This window comes from Chaetodon trifascialis, chromosome 10, assembly GCF_039877785.1.
Source record: "Chaetodon trifascialis isolate fChaTrf1 chromosome 10, fChaTrf1.hap1, whole genome shotgun sequence".
NCBI lineage: Eukaryota > Metazoa > Chordata > Actinopteri > Chaetodontiformes > Chaetodontidae > Chaetodon > Chaetodon trifascialis.
The window spans coordinates 1,595,920-1,619,202 of record NC_092065.1 but is presented as its reverse complement, the minus strand read 5'-3'; the positions used below and the strand labels follow the sequence as shown (position 1 = coordinate 1,619,202).

At 44.3% G+C, this 23,283-nt stretch overlaps 2 protein-coding genes across 4 annotated transcripts in view; both read left to right on the top strand.

Annotated features, from left to right (window-relative positions):
* The window catches only part of LOC139337785 (F-actin-capping protein subunit alpha-2), a 37,388-nt gene extending 15,488 nt beyond the window's left edge, over nt 1–21,900 (top strand). The window contains exons 3-10 of one of the 2 annotated variants that reach the window (XM_070972548.1): nt 566–617; nt 944–1,007; nt 7,758–7,964; nt 9,083–9,162; nt 17,856–17,934; nt 18,143–18,214; nt 18,992–19,054; nt 20,811–21,900. In XM_070972548.1, the coding sequence (XP_070828649.1) occupies nt 566–617; nt 944–1,007; nt 7,758–7,964; nt 9,083–9,162; nt 17,856–17,934; nt 18,143–18,214; nt 18,992–19,054; nt 20,811–20,951 (758 nt within the window). In that variant the 3' untranslated portion in view covers nt 20,952–21,900. Of the gene's footprint in view, nt 1–565; nt 618–943; nt 1,008–7,757; nt 7,965–9,082; nt 9,163–17,855; nt 17,935–18,142; nt 18,246–18,592; nt 18,625–18,991; nt 19,055–20,810 lie in introns of those variants that run through there. The other variant, XM_070972549.1, reaches the window with a different exon arrangement.
* Nucleotides 21,901–22,866: 966 nt separating this feature from the next.
* Nucleotides 22,867–23,283, top strand: part of LOC139337324 (suppressor of tumorigenicity 7 protein homolog) — a 49,212-nt gene continuing 48,795 nt past the window's right edge. For both annotated transcript variants that reach the window (XM_070971869.1, XM_070971868.1), the window contains exon 1: nt 22,867–23,273. The gene's annotated coding sequence lies outside the window, so the exon portion shown is untranslated. The remainder of the gene's footprint in view (nt 23,274–23,283) is intronic.

Below are 23,283 nucleotides of genomic sequence, written 5' to 3'. Positions count from 1 at the left end.
CTTTGTTCCCACAGCCATTGCTCTGAAATAGTTTCTTAACAGGAGCTGAAATGAAAACCATTTAGGTTCATCTGTAACTCGTCGCACTGCTGTGGCCACTCATAGAGCAAAATGAGACTGTGATGTTTCGGCCAAATTATAGCTCACCCTGCAGCGCCAGCGTTGACACCATGCTGTTAAAGGAGTGTCCCTTGAGGGAGTGTGTGTGTATGTGTGTGTTCTGGCATTGTTAAAGCCTTGTCCTGCCTCAGTCAATGTCGTCACCTCAGAGGAGTGCCGGCAGGCTCTCGGCCTGCCTGCCTCTTATCACAGCCTGACAGCCACACACACTGAAACACAGTCCCCTCTTGCCACTTTGTCCCCTTTCATCTGCATGCGATTTTACAGCCTTTTCCACTGAGCTAATTTACCACGTCTGCTGCACTCCCCTGGCATAAACGCTGCAAAGACTGACTCCAGGTGGCTTTGTCTTTTGTGCTGGTGCGTGTGTCATGCTGTTAATCTGCTGTACCTGTCTTACTTCTCCCCTCTCCCTCCCTCATTATCTCACCATTTCTCTTCTCAGATGTGCGATTGCTGCTCAACAATGACAATCTTCTCAGGGAAGGTGCTGCGCAGTAAGTCTGCTATTTCCAGGTCTCGAATAATGTTTTTTGAATTTGCAAGACATTGAAGTGTGAAGATCAACGTTTGTCACAATTTAACAAGCAGATCCACTGTTATTTTGCCATATTGTGTCTCAGAACACAGCTGGTGAAGTTAATCTCACAGTCAGGGGAAATCAGATTCCCCTGACTGTGATCAGACGAGTCCTTAATTTTAGATTTACAATGTCTTTAGTCTGCATCCATGCTGTCCAGACACTGTCAGCATGTATTATCTAGTCAGAAATCTTAAACCGGAGTTTAAAGTGTGTGAAGTGATGTTTTCTCTCTCTCTGCAGTGCATTTGCACAATACAACTTGGACCAGTTTACCCCAGTGAAAGTCGAGGGCTACGAAGAACAGGTGAGTTCTGGGTCTGAACGTGCTGACTGCTGAAATTCTCTCACTTTTCATGCTCCTCCCCACGCTTGTCATGCCATCTAGCTGTCAAACATGTTGTTCGTACAGCTCATCCTTTTTGTTTAACCAGAAACAGCATCGCTCTCGCCAACGCCACCAGACTCCATCTACAGAAACAGTCATTTATCATCGGAAAACACACTTCATTCAAACTGAACAGAAACAAATTAAAACTCCCCAAAACTTTAAAGAGGAGAGACATCAGAGAAGCAGCATGCTGTACTTTCAGATCTATACCTGGAATTATTTTCACTGGACATTATGAGCAGAGAGATTTGAATATGTCATCATATGACATCAGCAGATATTGCCCATAATTTAAAAAAAAAAAAAAAACAGATAACAGAAACCCTGCACCCAGTCGTGGCCAGAGCTAGCTTGTCTGCTCTGGTTAGCTTCACTTTAAACTCATCCATCTTCTCCTCAAAGTGCTTTTAAATGCGTTTGGCCACAGCAGCTCTCCGTGACATAACATACTCGGGCTCCAGGTACCAAACGAGCTCTTTGAATCCACACTGATTGGCAGCATGTGGGTCTCAATCATTAGACACACCAACTGGCCTCACAGCCTGCATCACACTGTCTGTTTGCAAATGAAGATATAGGCTAACAGGCTTAACCGTTCAAAAATATTCTTGCTAACCACTGACACAGATTGAAATGACTCCTATTTTAATTTCAAACCCATCATTTCAGTCATGACTGAATATTAGGAAATAGGAAAGTGAAGCTCTGTCTGGGTTAACTGCCATTTATATACTGCATCTATATTGGTTTAACAGTCAGATGTGCCACTGTGCATGGCAGCAATGAAAACGACAGTTACGTATGTAACTATGGTTCTATGAATCCTGGATGACCGCCAGAGGCGGTGCCTGAAGCACTGAATGACTCCCTCTAGCGCATGCGCAGGTCGAGAAGTAATACCAACAAAGTCACCTGTGAGTGACCCCCTGACGACCCCGGACAGGCTATAACTTCCGGTGTTGTTAGAGGATCTGTTCCTGCAGAATCTTCTTGCGAAGCCATAAGGATTTTGAGTGACTGAACGCTCTGGCGGTCATCCAGGATTCATTGAACGCTCTGGCGGTCATCCAGGATTCATAGAACCATAGTTACATACGTAACTGTCGTGCTATTTCATCTTTTCTGACCACCAGAGGCGGTGCCTTAAGCACTGGATGACCAATACAAACAAAGTCACGAGGAATCCAAAATGCATACCTAATTGACTGGAAGCAGAAGAACTTAGTAGGAGGACCACACCCAGTGGGTGAGGAGAGGCAATGTTCACTCGATAGAACCTTGCAAAAGTGCCAGGTGACGCCCACAAGGCTGCGGCACATATCGCCTCCAGGGGCATCCTTCTCAGGGCAGCCCATGATGTGGAGACGCTTCTCACAGAGTGGTATCTCACGCCAGCAGGCAGGGGACGACCACCCGCCTTATATGCGTGGCAAATGACGTCCACGATTCAGTGAGACAGACGCTGTTTGGAGAGAGCACAACCTTTCTTAGGACCACCAAAACACACAAAAAGCTGGTCCAACTTGCGTATACCCACAGTACTGTCCACATAGGCTCTCAGAACCCGCACAGGACACAACAGCACCGACTTCTCGTCCCTTTCCCCTACTGGCGGGTCAAACCGAGCCAGCTGGATAGGTTGATTAAGGTGCGAGTTTGACAAAACCTTAGGCAAGAATGCAGGATTTGGCCATAAGGTGACCCCTGAACTGTCCGAGTTCCACCGCAGGCAAGAACTGCTGATTGACAAGGCATGAAGCTCATTAACACGTTTTGCTGAGGTGATAGCGAGGAGGAAGGCAGTCTTCATTGACAACCACCGTAGGCCTGCCTGTGCCAGGGGCTCAAAGGGTGGTGAGCATAGAGCATCCAGCACTAAAGGCAGGTTCCATGCTGGAGTTCTTGGCAGTCGTGGGGGACGCAGTCTCAGAGCCCCCTTCAAGAAGAGGGACACCAACCTGTGGCATCCTACTGTGTTGTTATCGACTGGAACATGTTGAGATGAAATGGCGGCCACGTACACCTTCAGGGTAGATGGGGACCGACCGCTATCCAGGAGAGACTGCAAAAATTCCAAAATAGCAGGCACAGAGCAGTGCACAGGGTCCACATGCCTCCCTGAACACCAACCAGAGAACAGCCGCCACCTGTTCTCATACTGCACCCGGGTAGACGGTGCCCTGGCGTTCAGAACAGTATTCTGGACTGTGCTTATGCACTCATACAGCAGTGGATCGGGCCCTGCAGAGGCCAAACCCACAGCTGAAGACGGCAAGGGTTGGGATGCCACACCTGGCCCCCTCAGCCTTCCTGTCGGGGAGGCGCCATGGTGGGCCGTGACAGAGCCTGTGCAGGAGAGGAAACCACGTACGTCCTGGCCAGAAGGGGGCCACCAGCAGCAGTCTGTGGCCCCGCTGAAGAACCCTCTGCAGCGTTGCCATAATCAGAGGGACTGGTGGGAATGCGTACAGGAGAACCTCTGGCCATTCGTGTGCCAGGGCATCCTGCCCAAGAGGGCTGCTCTCCTCCATCCAGGAGAACCAGAGAGGACAGTGGGTAGTCTCTTCCGAGGCAAAGAGATCCACCTCCGCCCTGCCAAAGAGGCCCCAGATGTGGAGCACCACCTCCGGGTGAAGCCTCCACTCCCCTGGGGAAGGCTTGCAGCGGGAAAGGAAGTCCGCCACCTCATTCCACTTTCCCGGTAGATACATTGCCCTCAGGCTGGCTAGGCGGGGGGCTGCCCAAGTCAGGCCCCAGGTCACCTGCAGCAACCACATTGACCTGGTACTCCCTTGGTGATTTATTTGAGAAATGGTCGAGATGTTGTCCGGCCGTACCAGCACGTGCTTCCCCCTCAAATATGGGAGAAAGTGCTGGAGCGCCAGGTGCACAGCCCGCAGCTCTAGCACATTGACATGCTCCGTGCATCTGTTGTGACAGTCTCCCGACGAGCCGGAACAGAACCCATTCGCATGCCCTGTAACATGAAGGCCCTTTTCCTCCACAGCGACAGAGCAAGGAGGCAGCACCACGGCACCCTGATCTTCCTGTGCCTGTGCCACTTGGCATCCAAGTGAAAGCTGTTCAGCCACCATTGAAGAGGGCGAAGTGACAATAAGCCCAGAGGAACAACGGTCGCTGCAGCTGTCAACTTGCCCAGGAGGTGTAGATACTGCACGTAGGGCAACCACCTGCCCTGCCGGAAGAGCGGAAGGCGGCGGAGGATGTCTTCCACCCGCCGCAGTGATGGACAAGCCTTCATGGTTACAGAGTCCAGGGCGACACCAAGGAAGGTGATAGTCTGGGAGGGGATAGGACAGCTCTTTTTGATGTTCACCCTGAGACCCAGCCGGGCTAGGTGAGCCAGAAGAGCAGCCGTATCCTGCACCACTTGAGACTGGGAAGGCGCACACACCAACCAGTCGTCTAGATATGGAAGGATCTTCATGCCACGCGACTGCAGGGGAGAGAGGGCTGCTGCCACAAGCCTGTGGCTGAGAGTGGCGCTGCGCAGCTGCTGAAGAACTTCTAGGTCGAGCAGGGGGAGGCACGCTCCTGTGGAGACCTGAGAGCTGCTGTCTAGTCTACCTGGCTTGGACCGTCCGCTCTAGTGCCTCTAAAGCGGCGACCCGAACAACGCTCCTGGTTCCTCTGGAACGCTACGGAGGGTCCTTCTGCACGCCTCTGAGAGGGGCGAATGAGCCAGCCAAACCTGGCCTCGAGCCTGGATCAGGGTGGACATCACACGCCCTAGCTTCCTGGTCATTAGGGCGAAAGCCTGCAGGGACGCATCGCTAAAATTATGAGCTGATGTGTCCTGTGTAGTCTCCTGAAGGCAGGCTGAGAGGGCGAGCATGAGGTGTGACATCGAGTTACTGATGCGTCCCATACGAGCCGCTGCATCATAGGCTTTGGAGAGCAAATCATCTGTGACACGACACTGGGGTGAAGGACACCTCGCATTCGCCCTCAGGTCCTCATCAGGAGAGACAACGAGTGCAGCCACCGTCGGCTCAACAACTGGCATGTGGCCAAGGCCAAACTTGGCCGCATCCTGCATGGCTGCCAGTGTTCGGCCATCAGACGTTGCATGAGAGAGAGCCTTGGAATCTCTCCAACATGCATGCAACTCCTTCAGGTACTCCTCTGAAGGAGGCACAGTTAATGTGGCAGGGGCTGAACTGCGGCTGAAAAATGCGCTCACCGGAGCTGGTTAGGCTTGCGGTATGTCTAGCTGCAGACGAGCCAAGGCCATGCGAATGATGGCCCCCATGGAGCTACCCTCTGAGCAACCACCTGAACTATGGGCCGAGGAACGAGAGCCCACTTCTGAGGGATGGGAGACGGTGTCATGAGAGACAGTGTCCGTCCCATATTACCCAAATTCAGTGGCCGAAGTTGCCGTTGAGAGGATGTCATCCTCTGGACCCGACAAGCTTGGAAGCAAGCTTGCACTCTTTAGCCTTCTTCCTGGAGGAAGCACCTTCGGTGTCCGACGCCCGCCACTTTGGCCGGCTAGGTTGGGCTGGGGACAGCCTGTGAGCATCAGTTAGGCCATCTGGTGAGGGGACACAACCAAAAAGTCGTTCCACCTCAGCCAGTCTTGCAGCCCTCAGCGCCCGGGGCATGAAGCTGCAGTTCATGCAGGGGTCCTCTGAAAGACCTTCCCTCAGGTGCTCGAGGCCAAGACATGAGGGGCAAAGGTCATGCTGGCTGCAGAGGAGCCATACAGGCGTTACAAGAGTGAGAAGTCATCATAAAGGCGCTACCAATTATGAAGAATCACTCTCAAAAAACAATGTATGCTTGGAATGGAAGTACTACCAAAACAAGGTGAGCCAAATAAGGAATGCTGTAGCTAAAAAAAACCCCAGCGTGATACGGCCGAGTCGCTAAAGTAAATTAACACAGCAAGCTCCGTAACTCCAAATCAAGAAGGGACGCTGCAAAGTACAACTGCGTCTTTACCAAAACAGTCCGATTAGCTTGAGCGAAAGCACTGCTGCTAACCGTAACAAGACAGAACAAACACACCTATGCTGGGAGAGGGAGTGAAAACACAGCCGTCACCAACAGGTCATTACTGACAAAGCAGGTACAACAAAAGTTGCTACAAAATAATAAAGTTAGCTCAAGCGGACACACTGCTGCTAACTGTAAGATAACAGAGAACACCTATGCTGGGAGAGCGAGCGAAAACACAGCCGTCACCAACAGGTTGTTACTGACAAAGCATGTATAACAAAAGTTGCTATCAAATAATAAAGTTATCTCAAGTGGACACACTGCTGCTAACTGGAAGATAACAGAGCACAACTAAGCTGGGAGAGGGAGTGAAAACACTGCCGTCACCAACAAAGTACAATATGCGCTGATTAGCGGTACCTTACTGGTCTAGTCCAACCGTAAGATGAGGACGAAGGAGCGTCCACGATGGCGGTGAGACAGCACACACCGCCTCGCGGAGGGACAGCTTGCCGCAGCCCTTGGAGGGCGAGCACCTCGCAGCTCCGACCGGCAATGAGCGGTCACAAGGCTACTTACTACTACTGTTAACTAGCCACAGTTAAGTAACGGTGATAATTAGCTCCAAGCTAATGCTACGACCGTAGTGTACCTGCGAAGCGAGAAGAACAAAGGAACAGATCCTCTGACGACACCGGAAGTTATAGCCTGTCCGGGGTCGTCGGGGGGTCACTCACAGGTGACTTTGTTGGTATTACTTCTCAACCTGCGCATGAGCGAGACGGAGTCATTCAGTGCTTAAGACATCACCTCTGGCGGTCAGGAAGGATGAAATAGAACACAGTTTTATGGAGAGCTACAGTGTGTATTTGTACTCCTTCAGCAGTAGTGCAGCACCACAACATGAAAACTAAAGTGCAAACCATTATTGTAAACCACAGTTTATCTGAAAATGAATCAAAAATGAAAGTCAAAGATTTCTAAGTAAGCAAATGTGCTTTACAAATGTTGAAAGAGTGGAAAGAGGAGCCAATAATAGAAAAAGACGTGACTCATAAAGGTACATGGAAGCAGGGACGGCAACAGGCTTCTTCACTTTTCATTGTTATTGCACTAATATTATGTCTCAGGGGCTTTAAGTCAGAGAAGGGGGATTGAATTAAACCATCAAACAAGTCCCAGCGTTCTCCTTTACCTCCATAGGAAACAAGATCACAAACGCGCTTTTATGTTAATGTCGCTGCTCGCTGACTGAGCTTCTGTGAAGGCTGAACGCAGCGGCGCTGAATGAATGTGGCTGTGTGTTCGCTTCCGTAATGATTACAGTGTCTTGGGCAAAGATGTCATCATGTCCCTCTGTTCCCACATCACGGGTTGAAATTCCCCTGTCTGATACTCAGCAGGCTGAGCCAAGCGTTGAGGAGTAGGATGGCAAATGGAAAGTTCCAGCTGACGTCTGTGTTCCTGTCTTACTTTGTCCACACCCCTTTTTTTTCCTCTTTTTTCTCACGGCATCTCTGTTATTAATCTCTGGGTTTTTCTCTCCCTTTCCAACAAAACCTCCTGCCTTCTGCCTTCTGCTCTCTTCCACTACTCTGTCTTACTCTCCCTGTTCATTCAAAATCTGTTCCTTACTTCCTTCTCTCTCTCTCCTGATACCTCCTGTCTCCTTCTTTCTCACTCTCTTTTCATTCCTCCCAGGTCTTAATCACAGAGCATGGTGACCTTGGGAACGGCCGGGTCCTGGACCCCAAGAACAAGATATCTTTCAAGTTCGACCACCTGAGGAAGGAGGCCAGTGACCCCCGGCCCCATGACATCGACAGCTCCCTTGAGGGCTGGAGGAGCGCTGTGGACTCTACTGTCAGGGCCTACGTCAAGGAGCATTATCCCAATGGAGTCTGCACGGTACATCCCAGCCTGCTCCATGACCAGGATGTACATTCAGCCAATTAAACGAACAAATTCTCCTCCATAAGTCTGTCAGTTGTTCAAAGCTCAGTGATCTTACCACCACGGTTCCATCCCTGCTAACAAAGGCTGAGCTACATCTGAAATATATCACATGTAAAACCAGGGCAGGTAGCTGTATAGCTGTATGAATTATAAATGACACCCAACACATTCAGCATTGGGTTTCAGTTAATGTATCATCACAGATTTAAAGAAAGAAAGAAAGAAAGACATCCTTTATTTGTCACACTACACAGAACATGCACACAAGCCGTGGTTGGTGAAATTCTTCCTCTGCTTTTAACCCATCATGGTAGTCCTTCCTCCATGGCAGACCAGGAGCGGTGGGCTGCTCCTGCTCCTGGTCTGCCACGGAGAACTTAACACTAACACGTAACAACTTAACACGGAGACTTTCCTCTGTAACTATGCATGTTGTGCTGTGATCAATAGAGGATTCTTCTTCTTTAAAGAAGACAGGATGGTGCCCGAACTAGCTCCCACCAAGCATCCATCAGCAGTGAAATATTTCCAGATCCTAACCTCTTTTGTCCAGCAGGAAAAGGACAATTCAGCCATAGATTTTTTTAAATTTCACAAATTAAGTACAGTGTTAGTTGTGACGACTGCTTGACTTCTTCTTTGACTTCTTTGGAACATCTCAACATACCAGTCTGCAACATCTCCCATTTATTGATCTAATGTGGCCGTTTGCAGTGAGCAGAGACTGAAAGGCAGCGAAAACAAGTGATTATTTCAGATCATCGTGTCATTTATCTTTCTAAAGCTTGTGTTGTGCTGCTTGTCCTATTAATCAAAGTAGACAGTACAGTTCTGTCGCAGACACGGAGGAGTTCACGCCTGTAAACTTGTGTGTGTGGTTTCCTAAATTGCTGCTGAACATGTTGTGCATACATATCTGTAAGTATCTCAGTTGCAGGTCAGCATGAGCCTAATTTTGGGGCTGTTAGCCACAAACCACTTGCCTCTATTCGTTTGCTTCACATGTGCAGCAAAAATAAAATAGAACCAAAGGTTCTTTGCATGTGAAATGTTTTTTCTTCTCCCTTCAGATTTATGGGAAAACCATCGACGGACATCAAACGATCATCGTGTGCATCGAGTGCCATCAGTTTCAACCAAAAAACTTCTGGTATGTTTGAGGCGCTTCCATGATATTAAATGTGATTTTTAATTTTCTTTCTTTGCATTTTGTACCACTGAGATTTGTGACATTTTTGGACTTTTCTCTCAGGAAAGGCATCTCAAAGCGACACGCTGTTTGAGTGCAGAAGGGCTTCTCCAGGCTCAGGATGGAGTAAACTTAATTTTTACTTAAAAACAAGATTTCCTTCTCTTTCAAAAAAATTGACCTAGCTTGTAGAATTTCCAGCTGTCAGATCAACATTAACCTTGATGTTGAAATACTGAATAAGCCTAAAAACGCCTTAAATGTTGTTTGATATGTACAAGACGCTTCTGAGGCTTTATTGTAATTGTCACTTAACTGTGGAGCGTTAGACTGTTGGCCCTCATAAGAGTTTCTGAGCTGTTTCTGATCAGGTTAATCTAATTGGATAAGAACTGCACCAATCCTCTTTGCTCCTGGCTTTTTCTGGGCTTATGGGTTGTCGGGTGTAATGATCCCACAGCTTCTTGTATGTGATTGCTGTTGTTCTCTGCCATGTTTCAGTAATGAGGGCCCGAACAGCAGATTTGGAATAAAAGTCAGATCAGATTTATGAAACTGATTTTGACAGAGACACCATATATGTCAGTTTTTGACTATAATGTAAACATAAAAAAGTTCCTGTGTTTGGCTGCAGAGGAAAGATATCCTCCATTGTTCCTGCTTGTTTGTGTTGCGTTGAAGATGATGTCACATGGCGTCACTATGACGAGGAGCGAAGAATCCCGCCTACCTTGAAGGGGGTACCAGCTGCAGCGGAAAACTAAATACAGAAGCACGTCCGTTTTATTTCAGACGATGCTAGCTTCAAGCAGGCATTTAATAGTCTTGATGCTAATCTATTAGCATGTTAGCAGGACGGCGATATCCTCTAGATCACAGGTGTCAAACTCATTCCACAAAGGGCCGAGTGGCTGAAGGTTTTCTTTCCAACCAAGCAGCAGCACACCAGACTTGCCTCATTTCATTAGCTGATTTCAGTCTTCAGACAACTGATTGGTCAGACTGCATGCAGATTGGTTGGAGGAGAAACCTGCAGCCACACAGCCCTTTGTGGAATGAGTTTGACATGCCTGCTCTAGATTATCTTATGAGGTGAGACTTGATGAATCTACTATGAGAAGCCCTTAAAGGTCTGAATTCATATCACCACGGACACGGTGCTCTGTGGTGGTGATTATAGATGAGTGACCAATTAAGTGAGAAACCAACAAAGGCCAAAATGAGCCCCCGCCTGTCATAGACTGTGAAGTGTCTGCTGGAGGCATGAAACACCATTCACCAAAAGCTGTTCCTTCATTTGGGGCTTTAAGTTGGGTCGAGTGATTCACACTCATCACACATTGACAACTGTCATGTTGCTCTACAGTTTTTTCTCAAAAATGTCTGTGTATTAGAATGGAATCAAAAATAATCAAATACAGAATAATGTTGAACTTTGGTAAATATTTCTTTCCTGAAGCAGCACAGCGCACAGCAGCAGGTTCAGTTTGATCTTATGTGAAGCAAGGAGACTTTACAGATAACTGCCCTCATGCTTGTGTGATTTCGTCATAAGTGATGGTAGGAAGAGAAGTAATGAGAGACTGAAGTGTGGTTTTCCGGACTTCCGGTATGGCGGCGTGATAGGCGGTTGGGTGTCCCGCTCCTCCGTAAAATCTTGTTAAATTTCCTACAATAAACTGAACTACTTGACACCGAAAGTAAGTTCACAGGGTCGCTGAAAACCCCCCATGGCGTCTACACTTGGCAGGCAGGGTAAAGGCCGCGGCAAACCCTCCCAGTCCAAAATTGAATTCACTCCGGCTAAACAGCTAATGCCGGCCCCATGACGGAGGAAGAAGCTAACGAGACCACAGATGAAAGAACCAATCCCCAACAAATTCTTGAAGCCATCAAGGATTTAAAAACTGACTTTTGCAGCAGGTTTGATGGAGTCCTGACGGCAATTGAAGGAATGAGAAAAGAAGTGGGTGAATGCTTGGAACGAGTTAAGGGTGCAGAAACTCGCATCTCCGAAACAGAGGATACTGTTTTTAGCCTTGTAGCTAAGGTTCGTAGCCTCGAAAACCAAAACAAAGAAATGGAGGACAAGATTGTCGACCTTGAAGCAAGATCCAGAAGGTCTAATCTAAGGCTGGTAAACCTCCCAGAGGGTGCGGAGGGTAGTGACGCCTGCTCTTTCCTTGAGGCTTGGATCCTGGAGGCCCTGGGCATAATTTCACCGAATTCGAGGCTAACCATTGAGAGAGCTCACTGAGTCGGACCGAGGAATGACCCGGCCGCATCCCCAAGAACTCTGATTATGAAGTTTCTGATCAACAGAGACAAGATGCTGGTTCTGAAGGGGCTCCGGAACAAAAAGGAGATATTCTACAAGGACAGAGCAGTACGGTTCTACCCCGATCTGGCGGCTGGGATGCACAAGAAACACAAGGCTTTCGACTCCGTGAGACAGAAGCTCCGCAACATTCAATTCAATTCAATTCAATTCAATTCAATTCAATTCAATTCAATTCAATTCAATTCAATTCAATTCAATTCAATTCAATTCAATTCAATTCAATTCAATTTAATTTTATTTGTATAGCGCCAAATCACAACAGAAGTTGTCTCAGGACACTTTCAATATAGAGCTGGTACAGACCAAGCTCTTTTATCTACAAAGAAACCAACAGTTCCCCCATGAGCAAGCACTTGGCGACAGTGGTGAGGAAAAACTTCCTTTTAACAGGCAGAAACCTCGAGCAGAACCAGACTCTGGGTGGGCGGCCATCTGCCTCGACCGGTTGGGTGAGAGAGGAAGAGCAAGAGAGGGAGAGTGAGACAGACAGACAGACAGACAGACAGACAGACAGACAGACAGACAGACAGACAGACAGACAGACAGACAGACAGACAGACAGAAATGCAGTCAGAGAGAGAGACAGAGACAGAGACAGAGAGACAGACATGCAGTCACAGTAACAGTGACAGTGGATGTAATAACAGCAGTAGCAGTTGCAGTGGATGTCAGGCAGGGCCAAGGCAGGAGATGCAGCTGAAATCCACAATCCAGATTCAGCCACTGTCCATGGGAACCTGCAAGACGACAAAGCACAGAGACTCCGGGGAAGGAGCTAAGTTAGTAACACGCAGTGGTAGGACATGAGAGCATGCGGATGGAGAGGGACAGAAGGACAGAGGAGCTCGGTGTATCTTTGGATGTCCCCCGACAGTCTAATCCTATAGCAGCATAACTAGGGGCTGGTCCAGGACAAGCCTGAGCCAGCCCTAACTATAAGCTTTATCAAAAAGGAAAGTTTTAAGCCTACTCTTAAATGTAGAGACAGTGTCTGCCTCCCGGACAAAGACTGGAAGATGGTTCCACAGGAGAGGAGCTTGATAGCTAAATGCTCTGACTCCTGTTCTGCTTTTTGAGACTTTAGGAACCATAAGTAGACCTGCATTCTGGGAACGCAGTGTTCGAGTAGGGCAATAAGGTACTATGAGCTCTTTAAGATAAGAAGGTGCCTGGCCATTTATGGCTTTGTAAGTAAGGAGGAGAATTTTAAACTCTATTCTAAACTTTACAGGGAGCCAGTGCAAAGTGGCGAGTATTGGAGAAATATGATCTCGCTTCCTGGTTTTTGTCAGAACACGTGCTGCAGCATTCTGGAGCAACTGGAGAATATTCAGCAACGAATTTGGGCAGCCTGATAGTAAAGAATTGCAATAATCCAGCCTGGAAGTTACGAATGCATGGACTAGTTTTTCTGCATCATTTTGAGACAAAATATGCCTGATTTTTGCGATATTACGTAGGTGAAAAAAGGCAGTCCTTGAAATTTGTTTTACATGGGAGTGAAAGGACATGTCTTGGTCAAAGATAACTCCCAGATTCTTTACAGTGGTGCTGGAGGCCAGCGCAATGCCATCCATAACTGCTATGTCATCAGAAAGTGACTTTCTAAGATGTTTAGGGCCTACTACTATAACTTCAGTTTTGTCCGAGTTTAGCATCAGAAAATTGCAGGTCATCCAGGTCTTTATGTCATGAAGACATGCTTGTAGTCTAGTTAACTGACTGGTTTCTTCCGGTTTCATTGATAAATATAGCTGGGTATCATCTGCATAGCAATGAAAATTTATTGAGTGCTTCCTGATAATCTTACCTAAAGGAAGCATATATAAGGTGAATAGAATTGGTCCAAGCACAGAACCCTGCGGAACTCCATAGCTGACTTTAGTGAGCACAGAGGAGTCGTCATTAACGCGTACAAACTGAGAGCGATCTGACAAGTAGGATTTAAACCAGCTTAGCGCAGTTCCCTTAATGCCAATGAAATGTTCCAGTGTCTGCAATAGGATGCCATGGTCAATGGTGTCAAATGCAGCACTAAGATCCAGTAAGACTAGTACAGAGACAAATCCTTTATCAGATGCAATTAGAAGGTCATTTGTAACTTTAACCAGTGCTGTCTCTGTGCTATGATGCACTCTAAATCCTGACTGGAAATCCTCAAATAAACTATTATTGTTTAGAAAGTCGCACAGCTGATTGGCAACTGCTTTCTCAAGAGTTTTTGAGAGAAAGGGAAGGTTGGATATCGGTCTATAGTTGGCTAAAACCCCTGGATCAAGACTGCATGGGGATAAGAAACGGCATTCGGTACCCTGCAAAGTTACTGCTAACCCACAAGGGCAACACACGGTCTTTTGATAAACCAGCGGATGTGGAGGACTTCATACAACGCATTCAAGAGGAGGAAAGACAGGCTAAGTAACTGTGCCGGGCTGACAAACTGATCAGCTGACTAGCATAACAACGCTGGTGCTAATGTAAACAGAACATGGGCAGTCAAGTAACGCTATCAAAAACATTTCTTTTATCAAAGTTACTTTTGGTAATTTTTGCACTAGATCTACCTGACGTGTCTGAATCAATACTACACGCCTGTATGTTTGTTTAAGTTTAAAACTCGTTGCCATGTTTTGATAGGAAATGTCACTTGCGCAGACTGTAAACTGAAAGTGAATTTCAATGGGGGGCTAACCTGGCCACTATTATGTACGGTTTAAGACTCATTTTCATCACAAAACACCCTGTTTGGGTATAGTTAACTGCTAACACGTAATTACTTTAAAACGTTCAAAAGCATAATCTATACAGTTCATAAGAGATTGGTTTAATACAGTGTGAGCAGTTAAGCCTACACTTGGACTCAACTTCCCAGGAAGCAACTGGTGCTATATACAGTTTTTGCTTCCACTTCTGGCTGAATAATTTACTGCATAATTGCATAACCTCTTTAATTACTATCGAATAATGCCTATATACATGTGTATGTGCATATATATACAAGTGTGCGTGTGTGTGTGTATTTATGTGTACATATGTATAATTTTTTATATATATATATATATATATATATATATATAATTTTTTTTTTTTTTTTCTCTCTTTATTTTTATGTATCTTACTCATTTGCGCCTTTCTAGTTATACACTCAACTATTTCCATTATTATTATTTATTGAGTATATCTTTTCTGTTGTTACTTTCATTACTCATTTATTTACTTTTCATCATCAGGGCATATATGAGAACTTGGTTAAACTTAACTATTCATCAGCCATCTGCCAGTTAATAATTTTCTTATTATTCTTTTATGCATTTTTACACGGTAAAGTAAAAGCATTGTGAGTCATATGTAACGTCACTTCTGGGGTGATCTAGATATTACACTTAGCTCCCTTCGTAAATTTATTTAAAAAAAAAAAAAAGTTTTATTTAGTTTTATTTTCCTAACACACAAACGGAGGGAGAGACCACATTAGAGATGGAGTTGATGGTAACGTTTGACTATTCCTCCCTTGTTGTGGAATGGTCGCTAAGTCTACTGGAGTGTCCAAGAGGGTGGGGGTGGGAAACCTGGGTTCTGGGACACCGGGTTTTTGTTGGGGGTTCACGATGTTCTTTTGTATTGTTGTTCTGGCGGGATAAAGGTACCTTTTTACACTATATCATGAGTAATTCATCCACAGCTAACTGCTATGCCCAGTGGGTTAGAAATTAAATTCACATCCTGGAACTGCAGAGGGTTGCAAAAACTTAAAAAAGTGAAACAAGTAATGGGGAGACTAAAGGATATGCAGTCTAAAATTATTTTTCTTCAAGAAACACATCTGGCAATGAAGGAAGATCTAAGGATCAAGAGGAGATGGCGGGGAGTGGTGTATTCAGCACCTTTCACTACCCAGGCGAGAGGGGTCATGACACTTGTGCATGCGTCCATTCCATTGAATGTCACAAAGGTGATATCAGATAAATTGGGCAGATTTCTGATAATCCAGGGTACCCTCTTCACTGAATGTCTCAACTTGGTCAATATTTATGCCCCAAACCAGGACGACCCCAATTTTTTTAGCAATTTGTTTCTTACTTTGTCAACACTTAATGGGAATTACATTATTGCGGGAGATTTTAATTGTACGCTTGATCCAAATAAAGACAGATCAACATATGTAGACGCAACCCATACTAAAAGTAGAACAACTATCCATCAATTCATCAAGGAACTAAACCTGAGGGACGTATGGAGAGATAGGAACCCTGACTCAACAGTGTACTCATGCTTTTCCGGAACTCATAATACGTATTCAAGAATAGACTACTTTCTAGTCTCTGCTAGTTTAATGTATAAAATTAAGGACTGCAACTATAACAGTATTTTAATTTCGGACCATGCCACAAACAATCTGGTTTATGTAGACTCAGGACAGCAACGTGACCCCCCCAAATGGAAATTTCAGCAAAAAATGGCTTCAGGACTCAGATTTAATAAGCTTCCTTGGAAAATAAATAGATGAATACTTCTCGATTAATACATATGAAACATCTGCAAGCACTAGATGGGAGGCATTCAAGGCCTTTCTTAGAGGTCAGATAATCAATTTCACAAGCTCTAAATCTAGAAAAGCCAAACAAAAAAATACTATTATTAGAGGCAAAAATGTCCTAAAATCCATCAGGACCTGTTGCTTTTGAGAGCACAATATAACGAAAATTCAGCATCCAAAGCTGCTGCTAACCTATTGAAACTTAAACAATGCGTCTTTGACCAAGGGGAAAAACCGGGGAAAATCCTAGCTTGGCGCATAAAACAATATCAAATTGAAAGGTCTATCACCACTCTTAAAAATGATAAGGGGGAACCTATCACAGACCCTTTTGCCATAAATGATAAATTCAGAGACTTTTATGAGAAACTCTACAGTTCTGAAGTAAATGGTGGGCTAATAGACCATAACTCATTTTCATTCTTAAACAAACTTAATTTCCCACAAATAGAGGAATGTGAAAGATCATCATTAGGGGCAAACTTGACATTGGATGAGATCTCGTTAGCAATAAGATGTATGAATTCTGGAAGGGCAGCAGGTCCTGATGGTCTACCCATCGAAATCTATAAAAAATTTGAATCAAAACTTAGAACACCCCTCTCTTCAAAAGGGGATACTCCCCCCCTCCTTGAGGCGTGCCCTGATTACCCTGCTCCCGAAGCCCGGCAAACCTAATGATAAATGTGAAAATATGAGACCAATCAGTCTTCTGAATTCAGACCTCAAGATACTCTGTAAAGTTTTGGCTAAAAGATTGGAATCTATATTACCAGGTCTAATAATGGAGGATCAAAATGGTTTTATGATTGGCCGGCAGGGTTTTCATAACGTGAGAAGAGTCTTGAACATTTTGCATGATCAGAGAGGGGCATCAGACACAGCCTTCTTGGCACTAGATGCTGAGAAGGCTTTCGACAGGGTGGAGTGGATCTATTTGAAACTATCAGACGCTTTGGCCTGGGGGAGGGCTTTTGTAAGTGGGTTAAACTTTTGTATAATGTTCCCTATGCAGAAATTATTACTAACAACAACATTTCAAAACCGATAAAGATCAATAGAGGCTGTAGACAAGGTTGCCCCCTGTCCCCCTTACTATTTATAATTGCAGTTGAACCATTTGCCATTGCTGTGAGAGAGCATAACTTGATAACAGGTATAAGGACGGGAGAAATTGACCATCGTATAGCCCTTTATGCTGACGATATTATTCTTTTTCTTAGAAAATTGGATAGATCTAGTCCGTCCCTCCTAGACTTAATTAAGACATTTGGCAAAATTTCGGGCTATAAAATTAATAACTCAAAATCCTCCATAATGCTTCTCAACTCGGTGGAAAGGACTAATCCACCCATCCCTGCTCGCCATTTTAGAACAGTGGATTCTTTTACTTACTTGGGTATCCAAATCACCCCTGAATTAGAAAATATAGTGAATGTTAACTACAGCCCAGTGATTACATCTATTTCTAAAGCAGTTGAAAGATGGTCTGTCCTCCCTGTCTCTCTCATTGGTAGAATCAGTATACTTAAAATGAACATTCTCCCCAAACTCCTATATATATTTCAAAATATCCCCCTGCCACCTCCATCAGACTTTTTCCCCAGAATGAAAAAACTATTCAATAACTTTTTATGGAACAAAAAGTGCCCCAGACTTCGTTTATCTCTTCTATACTTACCCTACAACAGAGGAGGGTTACAATGCCCTAATATGTTATGGTACTACTGGGCATTCCAGCTAAGAAGTGTGGTTTTCCTCTTCCTCTCTACACAGGAATGGACGCTGGAGGTCAGAATGGAAATTTATCATCTCCCCCTCTACCACTCAAGTGGCAGGAATCATGAAAATCCAGGTATTTTGTTTAAATCTTCCACTCTGTGAAGTAACAGACAGTAACTTCTGTCTCACTCTGAGCACCAAGACTTTTCGGGGGGGTTTCTGGTACCTGATTCGTCAGAGTGGGACCTCCTGACCTCCTTTTCTACATTCTTAATTGTTCAGAGTTACAGCATAAATTTTATCTCCATAATGAAGAGAAATTAAACCTGTAATCATTCCAGGTTCATTACTATGAAGACGGCAACGTGCAGCTGGTGAGCCACAAAGAGGTCCAGGAGTCCATGTCAGTTTCTGTGAGTATAACTCAGCACACAGACAGAAGATGTCTGAGGCACATGGGAAAAATATTATCTGTGTCTATGGAACCTATTTTCTATTTTCTGTTTTCTTCTACCTATTGTTTTGTGTCTAAGGGACTGATGGGGACAACGGTTTCTGAAGTTTTTCCAGTATTGAACGAGACCCACAAAACAGGCTGCAGTGTATTTGCTCCATGTGTTTGTGTACTGTTAATGTACGTCCTCTGAGACTCTGATTGTTATTCTAAGTGTCTGACATCATTATGGATCCCTACATAGACCTTTTTGTCAGAGCAAGATCCTTTTTGTTGAAGTAGAAACAGCCGCTTTATCTTCCTCACCAAAGCTACCAGACTACATTTAAAGAAGCAGTTGTTTTATCATCATAAAGCACGCTTCATTCAAACCTTCATGGTTCACCTTTCCACTGCTCCACCAATCACCACCAAGTCTGGTTTGGTTGAAATGGACCCTTAGCGAGAGAGGGTGGACTTCAAAGAAACGAGCATGTAGAGCCGGAAGATTTTCACATAAATATCTCCTCCTCAGATTGTTTTTGAGTGCGTTTAGTCAGAGCATCTCTCAATGGTGTGACGTTCTCAGCTTCGAGGTACTGAACTAGCCATACTGACCAGCAGCATATGGGTCTCAATCATGTGTGTGTATGCAAATGAACCCACAGACCGCCCTTTATAACCGGTCAAGAATATTTTTAACTGATCGATGGTTGAGATCCCTCTTTTTTCCATTATGTGTCGTGTCATCTTTCAGAGCGAGGCTTCAACTGCAAAGGAGTTTGTTAAGCTCATGGAGGCTGCAGAGAACAACTATCAGGTAGAAATGTGATATCATTTGTTAAATGTGATGATTACAGACTGATTTTTGAAAGGAAACTGAACTGTCTGAACTGTTTTGGCTCGTGGTTTTGACCTCTGTACACAGGATTAATGACAGCACGAGTTTACTTTGACTGATCCAAAACTTTGACTCATCTATTGATTGAAATGTTTGGCGTCAGATATTCAAGTGGCTAAAAATGAGGCATCACCAAGAGCTCATGTTTCACTCTTGGCAGGATTAAATGATGAACACCTTCACTAGGGCTGGGCGATAAAACGATAGCGATATGTCTCGCAATAAACATGCCATCAATATCAATAAAAAATGTGTTCGATAAAACATTCGATAATTTTTTTTTCTTGGTCGGAAGAAACCTGAAGTTGCTAAGCGAGGTTGGTTGCATGAACAAAGGGACTCACTCTCAGGTAACCGAGCAACGTAGGGAGTAATCGCTGATCAGTGGGAGTGACGGCTAACACACCAATCATGTAATATTGTCAAGTTCGGTTGCACCATCTTGTTGTCTCGTGTTTGATGCTTCGCGAGGACTGAGATGAGAAATAGAAAGTGAGCGCTGCAGCGAGCGAAGAAATTGTCGATACAACAGGGAAAGTCAGCTCCCCAGTATGGAGTTTTTTGGATTTTATAAGTCGGACCGTAGTCAGACCAATGTGGTCTGTAACTTATGCAAGACCGTCGTCCCCACCAAGACCGGTAACACCACAAACTTGTTTAACCACCTTAGCTGCGCTCACTCTTTGGAGCGCAGCCGTATTAGCCAATGTCCGCCAACCGCAGCCCCACCGCACAAGCAGCAGACCACCATGCAGAGGTATCTGCTTCAGTGCCTGATGACAAATCATCTAAAAGGCACGAAGACGTAATGGAGGCAGCGGCATATCATATAGCTAAAGACACACTGTGGAGAAGCCAGGTTATAAAAATCTCTTACACATGCTTTTTTTTTTTTTTTAAACACACTTGCAATAAAAATATAATTGAAGAGGTCATGTATGTTTAGAGTAAGAAGAGTGACTAAAGTTGTTCATATGTCTAGGCTGGTTTTAAGTTCAGTCAATCTTACTGTACTGTCTATCATGTTTGTTTGTTTGTATGTTACAGATGTCAAGTCTACCTCAGTTTCTGCTATGTTTCCAAAACACTGCACATATTTGAAAACATTTTATTCACCAAAGGGTGAATCAGCTTGTAAACTTTCTGCACTAAACCTGCAGAAAAAAAGTTCTCAGGTTTCTCTCTGTTTACATTTTTACACATTAATTTACATTTATTATTTGAGTGTTTTCCATGGTTGTGTTGACATTTGCTTTCCTTTCTGCCTTGATAGCTGAGGGGATTATAATCAGAGGAAGGTTAAATTTAAAATAAAAATGTTTAAATTGAATGTATTTTTCTCCTGGTCCTTATTTTAAATAGGTCATAAAAATATCAGTAAATATTGATATCAACCAATATAAAACACTTATATCGCAATAGAGTTTTCAGCCCAGCCCTAACCCCCACTTTGACACTGTGATCATCCATCACAGGGACGTTTTCCTCAGGGTGTCAAGTTTTCAGGATACGATAGATGATGAATCTGGAAGCAAACCACTCATTTATAGAAACTAAAGCCCTTATTTGACTCCCCAAAACTCAAAGCACTCAACACTGTCATACATACATTTTGGCTGCAGATGATTGAAATGTGCTTCTCATACTCCCTCATCTCACCTTTCTGTCCTTTCAGACGGCCATCAACGAGAATTACCAGACCATGTCGGACACTACCTTCAAAGCCTTACGCCGCCAGCTTCCTGTGACACGCACCAAGATTGATTGGAACAAGATCCTGAGCTACAAGATTGGCAAGGAGATGCAGAACGCCTAAAAAAAACGACAGAGAATATAACAGACAACCCCCACCCCCTCCCAAAAAACGTTGCATGACTGGATAGTTGTATCATCTTTGTACAGAAATTAGAGAGACAGGAACAAAGAGGTTTGGTCTCACAGCACGATGTCATGTTACACATTGGATGTCAGGTATTTACTTTTTATACAGACACTGTTAACTCTGTATATTGAATCTAAGATAAACATAATATTTGAGGAAATATTCCAAGACATAGGAAAGGGAACAAACACCTGTATGCAAAAACATCTTTATGAAGTACAATATCACGTGTGCAGTATTTATTGTGTCAGTGAGACCACGCCTTCTATTTGACCTGCAGAAAAACGGTTTGACGAAGATGGTGAAATGAATCATTTTTGGGAGAGTTTTTGTCTGCATTAACTAAAGAGCTCGGATGTTTGGCTGAAAAGATCACTTCACGGTTAATGTCCCATATGTTCAACGATTAAAAAAAAAAAAAAAACAGTTCATCGTGTTCCTTGACTGGTATCTCTGGCACAAGCAGTCACCACTGTCAGCCACTTAATGTTCTTGTTCCCTCGTTTTGGTATTTCCCTCACCGTTTGTCCTGTACGCGAGCTCTTAAGCTCGATATGCTCCTGGCTGAATTACCTTTTTGACTTGACATCGTCTGAACTCTCACTCAGTGCAGGGAGTTCTGAGACCACTTAACAAGCTTAATTAACAAGTCATCAGTCGCTAAGTAATGTGCATAATGTCCAATTTACAATAAAATCAGAACGTATCACTTTCTCCTCCAGTGCTTATTTTTATTAAAAACAGAACCTGACTGTATTATATAACAAGGCACATTGTAATATATACCTGTATGAAACATCCTGTCTGTCAGTTTGGTGATTTATTTCCATGAGATTAATTGTAATTCAGTCACAATTATGTTCATTAAATGACAAATTTTCTATTTACTGACTCACTCCTAATTTCTAATACTGTTTATTGTGATACAGGAATGAATAAATGAGTCACACTGAAGATTTTAAATTGACGCATTACACTATGAGCATTATTTCATCGCACTTTGTGCTGATATTAATGAAGAGCATCAGAGGTGGAGGCTGAAAGGTCTTGAACTGCACAGGAACTAACTAGGACTATTACATTCTACACTTTGACTTTCACCAATTTGCCACCTGCTCAAATCAGCGGTTTGTAATTTACCAGCAACAAATGTCAACGTTATCAAAGCCATGTAAGTATCAGGACTGGCTAAAATTAGAACCTAGAACATTGTAAAAATACCTTGGTGAGAAATTGTAGAAAACGTGACTTTGACAAGTTTTATATGTTCATGCATCGTTACAGTAATGAGGACCATGTGTATGTAAGGTGGTATTTTAGGAGCGTCATAATGTCATTGCTTTCAAAATAGGCGATAACATTAGTTTTTGTGTCATCCAACTGCTTAATTTTTATGGAAAATCTGCCCTTTGACACACCTTTCTCAGGATCAGATTTGAGTAGTACAAGTACTGCTTGTACTCGTCACTGCTTGGTATGTCAGGAAAGTTACTTGACTGACAAAGAACTCTGATCATGACAGCAGAGCTACAAACACACAGACCAGTGTGAAATCAGTCACTTCAGAGTAATGAGCTGCTCTTGGTGTGGCCGAAAAAAATGATCCGAAGTGGTAAGAAAGATGTCGCTGTCATTCATTCATTCATTCATTCGACTGTCTGAAAAGTCTCCATATTACACCTGGGAGTCCAAAATCTTGATTATTGGCATCACATGTCAGTGCAATTGAAAACAAGTTCCCCGTGCAGTATCAAAGATTTCTTGGATTTATCAGCCATATCGTGATGATGATCTTATAGAAGCAAAGCATGCGCAGGTGTTAGAAGGAAGGTCTGGTGTGCGCTTGCGCAGTACGATGCAGTTTAGACAGTTGACCAGACGCCAATGCTCGTCTTATTGTGGCGTAATATTAACGGACGTGTATTCATGTTTTCTTATTTTCATTTTAATTCGGCTTAAAATAATGATAATATATTACATGATCCATTTTGAGTCGCTGTTGGTTAAAACTTGCTTTGAGCTACAGGTAAACCGGTGACAGCGACATCTTGAGGCGGCGGGAGCTAACCGTCCAGGTTAGCGAGCCGGTGGCTAACTGGTAACTGTTAGCTAACCCTAGCCAGCCAGCACAGTCTGCAGACACGTCTACACAGTCCGCCGCTGCTGGATAACACCAGACACATGTTGAACTGCTGGTGGAAGAAATGCTACCTACGGATAAGGATTTAACCGGCTTCCGCACGTACGCTAACTGAGGTAAGCTCTC